Source organism: Micropterus salmoides, unplaced genomic scaffold (genome assembly GCF_014851395.1).
Source record: "Micropterus salmoides isolate LMB-PRFRI ecotype aquatic unplaced genomic scaffold, ASM1485139v1 Ms_hic_scaffold_1, whole genome shotgun sequence".
In the NCBI taxonomy this organism is placed as follows: Eukaryota; Metazoa; Chordata; class Actinopteri; order Centrarchiformes; family Centrarchidae; genus Micropterus; species Micropterus salmoides.
Window position 1 is genome coordinate 46049188 of NW_024040040.1, and position 10225 is coordinate 46059412.

Consider the following 10225-nt stretch of genomic DNA (forward strand, 5'->3'; position numbering starts at 1 on the left):
TCTTTCAGTAGCTGATTAGCATTTAATTGCATGGCCTTTACCCAACATGCCCTTAGTTTAAATATCCATTGACCTACATTCCTGATACAAAAAGATTAAATAATAGGAGCAGTCAACTTTAAACACCACAAACAATGGCTCTGGCAAATCCTTGCTTATTCAATTATATTAATGCATGAGTAATCATAATGATATAATTTTCCGTGTATGTTCCCAGGATATTACTGAGAACTGAAAAGGCCTACTTCCTAAAACATCAATTCTCAGTACAAGTAGGCCTACACAATTGTAACATTTGTCCTGTTTGAAAATTTGATTTAAGCTGAGTTTTGATTACAACTTAATAAAACATCAAATATTGATCCTTCGATCTTTCTTTTGGAGGTGCACACAGCAGGGAGACTACAGGAAATCTGGTCAACAGCTTGTTATCACCACAAAGTAACAGGTGTGCTCGCTTTTTTTGCCCTTTTTGTTTTTCTAGTGCAGATGAAGACAGTGGAAGTTATAGTTGCAAGGACAAAGGGGAAGTGTAGCTGCTGGCAGCCAGCGGTCAGGCAGACAGACGTGATAGGCACCTGATGAAATTAATACAATTAATTAAATTGTATAACTTCATGATTTACACACTGTTACACACAACAAAGTGATGGTGTTTTATCCTAATGGCAGACAGTTGACTAACCTATTAATAATTACCTTTAGTTGAGTTTTTGTTGACACTGAATGTAGGCCTATTGTAGGCCAACTTTCCACCGCTGCTTACCGGCCTTGTTGCGGTCCTCGGACCTCAGTTTGGGCAGCTTCACCACAACCGATAAGAGTCCTTATTGGAGCCGAGCCTACTAGTCCATGAGCCAGTGCACGAGCGCACAGTGATCTCGCCCCTCCATAAATAGACGTCCGAGCACGTGTGAGGAGCCAGCGACATCAACAACAGTTGGGCACCCACACGTCCGCTGACTGGTTTCAGTTTTTCTGCTTTCACATGGAGACTGGAGAGGATCGTCCTCCGCAGAAGAAACGGAGGAGATGCTACCTTATTTTAAGTGTCGCTGTCTTTCTTATAACTGCTGTCGTCGCCGTTGCTTTGGGACTGGCACTCCACCAGGGAACAGACCATCTCAAAACAACGTTTATTTCTAGGTGTGAGAAGTTCAAAGGGTAAGCGTTTCTATTTTTGTATTAAGGGAATGTCATGTAGCCTATACCAAAGCGACAGAGCTTCCTCTCACAACTTGAAGACTGAAAAGAATTACATTAGTAATATTGTAATTTAAGATAGACTATGTGAAATAATAAATACATGTTGCAGTAAGTTAGCATAAACACTCTGGTGTTAATTCAATAAACTTCATGATGATTATGAAAGGGAATAGTTTGTGCTGCTGTTGAGCTGTACTGTTTTATACTAACAGGTGTTTTATTATTTTGTCAAAGATGGTAGACTAAATAACAGGAACACCTCTCTGTATTATGCAGTACAGCTGCACCTTCACTACATCCCCCCAAACGTTGAATGAACACCTCTCTAAGACACTTACATTAGAGCGTGTTACTTTGAGCTATGCCTAATGAATTGGAAACTGAGTGCATGTTAACTCACAACCTCTAGAAAGCAAAATGCAGAAGTTGTGATTCACTGAATGGGAGCTACAGTGTGTACTCACTTGCAAGCTTCAGTAATCTTGGCAGGTACCTGTGATTCACTTCTTTATTGAAACAGTGTGAGGGGTGTAACAATAGTGCAGAGTCATGCAGACAGAGTTGCTTTGGTTTTGTGCCCATGCAAATAAAGTCCAATTAAATTGAATAGAAATGTCTGAATGTAAATTTAATGCTAAAGTTGAAGTTCTGTCTGGAGTTGGTCTGTCTGGTATCAGTCAGTGATTATTAATTGACTGGCCTCTTTTCTGCACTCTTACAGGTTTGTACATTGTTAGTGTCTGTCCACTACCTACAGCTAATAATAATAAAAAACAAAATTATCACCATAAATGTCAGTATTTCTTTCAGTTTGAAGTTTTTTTTTCTCCTGAGTGAAATTTGAAGTAACCAGATGGTTACTTGTGGTTTTAAACTATTCTTAATGGTCAAAACATGACAAACACCTTATGCCAAACAGTGGATCACTTAACAAATCTGAGGTAGAACATTCAAAACAACTGTGATAAAATCTTTTTTCCAAAAATATGCATGTGTTAAATAAAGTTAAATCTTTCACTTTTCCTGAACAAAATAAATATCTTAATAGAAAAATGAAGTGCTATGTGTTCATGATTCAAATCAACATTTATTGAACATTTGTTTGATTGTTATTGACAAAAATTATATTGTAGTAATTCTAATTATTGTTTTATTTCCCAGCTCTACCTAAAGCACTTTACAGTTTTATTCATTTTAATTGTGCCACTAATGACTGGAAATATAATAGGACATATAGGGCAACTGTTCATTTCAACCATGAGTAGCTACTCCTGTCAACTATTTAGAAATCACTTTCACAAAAACAAGTGCTTCACATAATAAATAAAACCAACAGATTAAAGATTACAGAGTAAATTAAAAGTAATTAAGATTGAAATGCACAGCAATTTTATGTTCAAGTGAGGGAGTACACACCCTGTTTCCCTTTCTGTTAAATGCAAACTAGCTAGTTTGTCAGTAAAGGGTTTCCATCAGAATGAGGCTGATCCACAAGCACTATAATATTTCTATGCATTATGAATCATAATTAGGCCAATATTAACGAATAATATGGACTGGTGCTTCTTGACCATAAATCCCTACTTGAAATAGTTTCTCTTTTTTCAAGGGTTGGAGAAAATGCCCCGCTGCTGCAAACTAGCAAGTTTGTCAGTAATCTAGTAAATGAACTACTTCAACACAGCCTGGCACCAACACTTTTTCCACCAGGATGACGCTGATCCACATTCCTGAGACTAAGCAGCACTGTCATTTATTTTTCAGATACAGCTGTCAAAAGTTATGGGGTGCGTTTGAACAAGCCTATGTAGGGCGGGACCCTTGTAAAGTTCCTATGGAAGACTATGACCCTCTCATTGCAGCGGCCCCCTTCAAACCTGCATGCAACAGAGTAAACATCACTCAACACAAGACTGTCTGTGTGCACATTATCCAGACTTCTGTTAAAATGCAGAATAACTCATTTAACAATGTGATTTGAACTTTTGGGGGGGTTAGATGATGTTCTGGAGCAAAACGAAGAATGTGGTCCACGACTTCACTGAGAAGAGAGATTGTTTTGTCACCCTGGAGGACACTCTGTTGGGATCTGTGCTGAATGGTCTGACCTGGTGTGGAAAGGAGGGCAGCAGTGGTAAGACTCTTAAAGAAAGAGACAACCTCATAATTGGTCAAAGTTACTGTTCTACATCTAAAAACATATTTTCAGTGATCAGTGGAAATAACTAGTTTTTCACCCCTTAAGCAAAAGACCTCACACGCCTAAAGCAGCTGAAGTCACGTCAAGTTAAGCTTAGCTTAGCACAAAGACTGGAAATGTGCAGAAACAGATGGTTAGCTTGCAGGCGTAGTAACATTCTGCCTGACCATGTTACTCCGAGTTGGTGTTACACTTTGGTTTTTGTTCAGGTTTAACAAACAAGATAAAACATTAATTTATTAGTGAGTTTTAGAGGTGCTGGTAGCCGGATTTTGTATACGTTGGCTATTTGTTTTCCCGTTTCCAGTCATCGTTCTAAGCTAAGCTAACTAGCGACTGGCTGTAGCTTCAAGACAGCTATTGATCCTCTGTGATAAAATGAATATGTGTATTTCTCAAAATGTTGAACTCCTTTAACTCTCAAAACATCATAGGCATTATTATTCTCATCCTTAGGACACTGTAGTTGTATGTACACAATAGTACACATTATAGTTGGTTCATGGTGCTAATAGCATGTCTCTAGTGTCATTCATCATTTACTTTCTATCTCAGTGTGGATATGCGACGTCTTGAGGTTTCAGTTTGTTTTACGTGAGCAGCCCACCAAAGCAAATTCTTATCAACCACATTGAATTGGCAGAAAGGAAAAGTGTTGAATCTGTGTGTGTTGTTCCAGAAACATTCACTACCGGCTGCCCAGGATGGACAGACTGTGAGAACAACACTGTTCGCTCATTCTGGAACAAAGCCTCCGCAGCTGTAAGTTAGTAATAAGAAATCACTTGTTAAACATGACAGTCCTGGGATCAAGCAGTGCTTAAAATAAAACATAGAGCATAGATTAAGTAAATCTATCCTCAATATATGTGATTGTGATGCAGAGGAGAAAAAGAAAAAGGTCGCTCAGCCTGGTTGTTCATCAATGAGGCTTTGTGTTGGTCTCCATGGAGGCACATTGTGGTGCTCTCTCCTGGGCGAGCAGCAGCAACCCACACATTCAGAGCCCTGGTTTGGTTTGACTGGGTTTTATTCTGTAAACTACCAACAGTTTTTTCCACATATTCAATAAAAACAAGACGCACACAGATTCAAGGACATGGACATGTAGAAACACAAAATGACCCATCTTAAACAAACAGCATGTGAAACAGAGTGTTCTGCATAAAACTGAAGCATGGCACAGGATAAAAACACTAAAAGTTAAAATGTCTTCACACACAGATTCACAGTGTTCACAGCAAGTACTGAGCTACACAGTTGGTGATAAGGAAAAGTTTAAAGTGCAGCTGAAACAAAAAGTCTAAAATCTTGGTTAGTTTTTTTCTTCAGCAAATTATGCAGCAGATTACAGATGCCTAAAGCAAATGCAATAATATTATTATTATTCATATTTTAATTATAACAATGTATAAAATTACGGAGTACCAATTATTTCTCTCAGGAGTTGGTAGAGACCAAAAGCCTAACCCTAACATTCACCAGGTCAATAGCAATATGACTTCAAATCAATGAAACTGGTGCTTAGTCCATAAATCCAACAGAAAGTATAAATCCAAGCATACAGAGGGAAACATTGGGATTAATCCAAAAAACAAGAGACATGAAACTCGGGCAACAATGAACAAGCAACGACTGAGAGGGTAAAACTAAATAAAACCAGTGGGAGTGAACATAATTACACACAAAAGGAACAGCAGGAAACATTTTTTTATTTTATTCAGGAAGTCCCATTGAGATCAAAAATCTCTTTTACAAGAGAAACTTGGCCAAAGTAGCAGCCATACATAAACACAACATAATAAAATGCTACATATACAACATGACAAAATTCACAATAAAACAAAAATCTAATTTGAGATCTTATTGCAAATTATTCCATGCCCAGGGTGCATAGTAGAACTTTTTTAAATTGCTCAATTTAAAACCAATTTTCCAGCACCATCGGTAACCACACAAAACAGGGATGTCAGGGTGTAGGCTTCTGGTTGGCTTCTTCATCCCTGCAGCAGGATGCCAGCTTCAACCACTGGAGGTCAGCAAGAACAAGACTTTTAGTTGCTGAGTAGCTCTGCTACTATCAAGATTGTTTTTATTATTCAATTATTGTGCCATTTGTTTTATCGTCTACTCTGTAGATTATCTTATGTCTGGTCTGTTATCATGTTTCTTGTCTGCCTTTTAATTATTTTCTCATCTCTCCTTGTTCCTGTTTTTAAGGTTGGTTGTTGGGACTGTGCCCGTATTTATCAAGCTTCTCAGGATTACTCAGAACACTGCGAAGAACTGACTTAAGAGTAAAACAATTCTTGGCTCAAAGCTGTGCTTAAAAGTTAGTTATCAAGCATCATAGTCCTAATTTGAGTGAAGTGTAGGACTAAATCTCAAGTGTCAATGTTTTTTTTTTTGCAGACGTTACTATTTTTATTGATGTGGATTTCCTGTAGCCTTTACCTACATGTGTTTGTCTGAACATACCCATATTATAATTGACAGTTTCACTCTGACTGGCAAAGAACAAAAAAAAACCCCACCACTTCACATCAAAGATTATGGTGCACACAGGCTGAGAAAAACAGAGAAGTTAGAGATTTAAGAATCTGAGTGTCAGACTCAAACAAAACAGAGTATTTTAAGTTTAATTATTTATTAAAAAACAAAATCTGAACTGAATAACCTTGCATAACACACATATGCCTGTGGAGGACAAAAAAAATGTATTCCCTTAAAACAAAAAGGGAAGGAGAAAAAAAACAGACTAAGAAACAAATATTACTGTATTGTTCCCTCTTGGGTTTCTTCTCTGCAAGCATGAAACTTGAGTGCAACAACAATAAAAGAGCAATCAGTGCATCTCTTCCTCATCTTTCAGTCATTATCAGAAGCCACAGAGTTTGGGTTCATACATATCTCAATGTTTCATACCAGACCATTATCTTATTTATTTTTCACCTTGATTTAAACGTTTGGTTGACATGATTAAAATAGCGAGGTAAGCAAACCATGCTTGGCAACAGGAGATCATGTTTTCCAAAAAGTTTCACAAATTCAAGTATCACGCAAACAGGATTTTGGATGATGATGTCGCCAAGGACCAATCACTATATAGATTTCCTTCTCTAAGAATATTGTCAGATAAATTCACATTGAATGGTGAAATTCCTAAGAGGAGTTTATAGTTTATATTCAACACACATTTAACATAATACATTATGATATAGGCCTACACATTAATAAGTGAAAGATAAAAGGTTTATCTTTATTGGAGCGCCATCAAATTCTCTTCTGTATTGCCGGCTATATGAACTGTGTTTGCTTCTGTCGGATTACGGGCGGTGTTGTAACCGTTCAGTCCTGTCAGGTAAGTTGCTCTGCACCTCTTTCACGGCTTTAGTGAGAACAGTAGAAGAAATATCCCTTTCATGAGGTTACTGTTGTTACGGTCACTGTTGTTGGGAAGTCGATGAAACGTGTGACAGTGTGTGGAGCTGTAAGTGCTAAAATTGTTTCCAAAGTTATTTGGCTTGTTGATGGTTGTGAAATCGTCAGCATTGCTGCATTTGTCCTGTGGCAAATAAACAGAGTCATCTCCACCTTCAATTTAACTGAAAAGCATTACTGCGTGAAGTCAGTGGTGAGATGACGTCCTTCACCAACTCGCTGACAAAGTTTATGCCTGCGCGCTCCGACCCCGTCTTATTAACTGCGCGTTGTCAGAATTCTTCCTCTCCTCTCCGCATGTCTGTGTCTCCTCAGTGCCATCACAGGCCCTACTGGCTACTCCTAACCACTTGAGAGACCTCTCAAGCTGTCTTAAATAACTGGGAGAATAAGAGTGATTCTTAGCTTTGAGAAATTTGATAACTTGCTTTTATTCTTAAGTTTAAAAGTAGGAGTAAATTTCATGAATTCTCAGCACTTAAGACTAAAATGGCACTTTGAGAAGCTTGATAAATACCAGCCCTGAATCCTCTGTCTATCGTTTTATGTTTTTATTTAATCTCAGCACTCTTTCCCAGGCGAGAGGCGGGGTACACGCTGGACAGGTAGCCAGTCGGTTGCAGGGCACAGAAACAACCAACCACTCACATTTACACCTGAGGGCAATTTAGAGTCAGCAATTAACCCATTAACCTGCCTTTCTTTGGACGGTGGGAGAAAGCTGGAGCACAGCGCAGGGTGGATCATAGCAAATAAGAAGATTATTCACTGGAGTCCCATAGCTGCTTTAATAAAGTGATGGCTAAAATTATGGCAACAACAAAAAAAAGTAGACATGTAAAGCGTGGAGAAGGGATGTGGATCCATCCCATATGTCAGTGTAACTTTAATATTAACACAGCCTCTTTCTCTTATGTAATAACAGATTATTCTACATATGGGGATTCCCACAGTATCTTGCTTATTTTAGCATTCTGAAGGGAGTCTGTAGTCTAAACCTAAAGTGCACTTTCTTTAACATCATCTCCATGTCTGTAGTTTGCAGACAATGCATGTGGTGATGTCACAGCAATGCTAAATGGATCCATTGCCACACCGTTCAGTCCTGTCAGGTAAGTTGCTCTGCACCTCTTTCACGGCTTTAGTGAGAACAGTAGAAGAAATATCCCTTTCATGAGGTTACTGAACGCAAGAAAAAAGGTTGACAGTGACAGACACGCTAATCAGATCTTGACACTGTTACATCTTCATGTGGCTCAAGCCCAGAGGTGAAGAGAGGAGTAACAAATATAAATGAAAGCCAAGCCAAAAGAAACAGGATACAGATTATGTGCAAACAAGATAACAAACCTCAAACAAAAGACTTTACCGAGGGAGTATGCAAGCACACAGCTCCACGCAGCTCTACTCCTGTGCTCCCAAACACCACCACCACCACCACTACTACTACTACCATCTAACCCACTGGTCGGCAGCCACACAGGCTGGCCCCACAATACCAGCCTCCCACGCCGCCCTCTCAAGACCAGCCACATAGCCTTGTTCTCTTATCCTCTATGTACTGATTGGGGAATCAGGGGAAGCTGCTGCCAATCACTAGTTGCAGCTGCCAGGCAGGAGGGGGAAGGGCAGTACCTGGAGAACTACAGGACCGGACAGGATAGGGCCGTAATATAAAAACATCTTATGCATCTTGTTCCTTTGTGTCATCTGTGTTGTAATCTGGTAACAAAGAGCACAAGACGACCACACGTAAGGGTCATTTTGACCCATTTAGTAAAAACAAAACTATTTCTGTTGAGGTCTGATTATTTTCATTATCAGTTAATCTGTAGATTATTTGCTTGATTAATCACTGAGTCAATAAAATGTCCGAACATTTTATGAAATGCCTATCACAATTTTCCTAAAGCACAAGTTGATGTCAGCAGAAAGCTTGTTATGTCAGACAAACACCCCAAAAGCTACAAAAATCAAACAACTATTACATGAGAAAACAAGTGAGTGACTCTTGTATCAATTTACCCTTTAATCATCATGTTTCTGAATCATTTAGATGTATGCAGATTTCATTGGGATTTAGTTCTCTGACCAATTTCCCATTTTAAGGCGCTCTGCAGCAAGGAAATTACATGAAAGAACTTGTGCACTTTAGAAATATAAATGTATAGTTTAGAACCATATCTGCTGTTTATCAACTTTAAACTCTCTGAATTGTACTCTATTTTTGTTGCCAGTATTTTTGGAAGCATTGAGGTGAAGAGGTTCAACTCCACCAGGATGACAAGTCTGAATGTTATTCTGGTCACACAGAAGGACACTGGGTAAGATTTTCTTTGTATAAACAAGACTACTGACACACTATTGTCCTTGTTGATTTTGAATGTGATATCACATAAATGTTCTGCAAGTTCTTCCACAGTGGCTCAATTTTGGGGTATGACCATAGACTGTATAGGGTATGACACACAAAGACAAGCTTATACTCTGATAATTGATCCCAAAGTTGTGTTTTCTGTATCCTCTTCAGGACAAACTGCACAAATGCATCTTTAAAAGATTTACAGAAAGAGATGAAGAAAGGAATTAAATACAACTGCAAGGAAGTGACTGAGTAAGTACAACATGTTTGTGTAAGTGGACATGATCACGTGTATGTTTCTGTCCTCACACAGTTTCTAGACTGTATGATGTTTGACTCTCTCTGCAGAGCTCAGATCCAGGAGTGCAGCTCCCACCCAGAGAAACCCTGTGGAGCCTGTTGGTGAAGATATGAAGATGAAACTGTCTGAAAAGACGAGACACAACACCAACTAGCTATAACTAGCTATTCGTTTTCGTTTTTGTTCAGTCTTTGCAAATCATCAAGTATTTTGGAAATGTTATGTTCTACCTGTGGGCCAGTTTGACATAATGTGAAATGCGTCTTTATATATAAATGTCACAGAATCATTTTTAAAAAACATGATAATGCACCTTTGTATCTTTATTGAAAATGTTCGGGATGTGATGGGGAAGTGTAAAAAGAGTTTCGGTTGATTGTCATGTACATAGGGTAAAATTGCAGTGCTGCTATCTAATCACGTTCAGCTGACAATCTCACTCCTACCTGGTGGCAGAATTTTAAACGATTTTTAATAAAATGTTTAATAGCTTGTGAAATTTTCTTTGGATTCTACAGTGTGATAACGACTGCCTGAGTGAAATCAACATATTTTATCACCCATACCAAAAAGACATCAAAATAAATACAATTAAGTTAAACTCGAAAAGAGACAGGGATTTATGATCACCCCCATTATACAAAGACATGTTATCATGTGACCAATATTCCACGTTTAGTTCACGTGATGACAAGCAGTGATTGGTTAGTGATCA

At 38.4% G+C, this 10225-nt stretch overlaps 1 protein-coding gene across 1 annotated transcript; it reads left to right on the forward strand.

The window, feature by feature from the left end:
* The first annotated feature begins 879 nt into the window (after positions 1-879).
* Positions 880-10013, forward strand: LOC119912049 (ADP-ribosyl cyclase/cyclic ADP-ribose hydrolase 1-like). Its single transcript, XM_038731025.1, has 8 exons — positions 880-1164; positions 2971-3097; positions 3205-3340; positions 4086-4168; positions 7886-7959; positions 9085-9171; positions 9378-9461; positions 9558-10013. Exons 1-8 carry the CDS (start codon positions 989-991, stop codon positions 9613-9615), a joined length of 825 nt encoding a protein of 274 aa, XP_038586953.1. The 5' UTR covers positions 880-988; the 3' UTR covers positions 9616-10013.
* Positions 10014-10225: the final 212 nt, after the last annotated feature.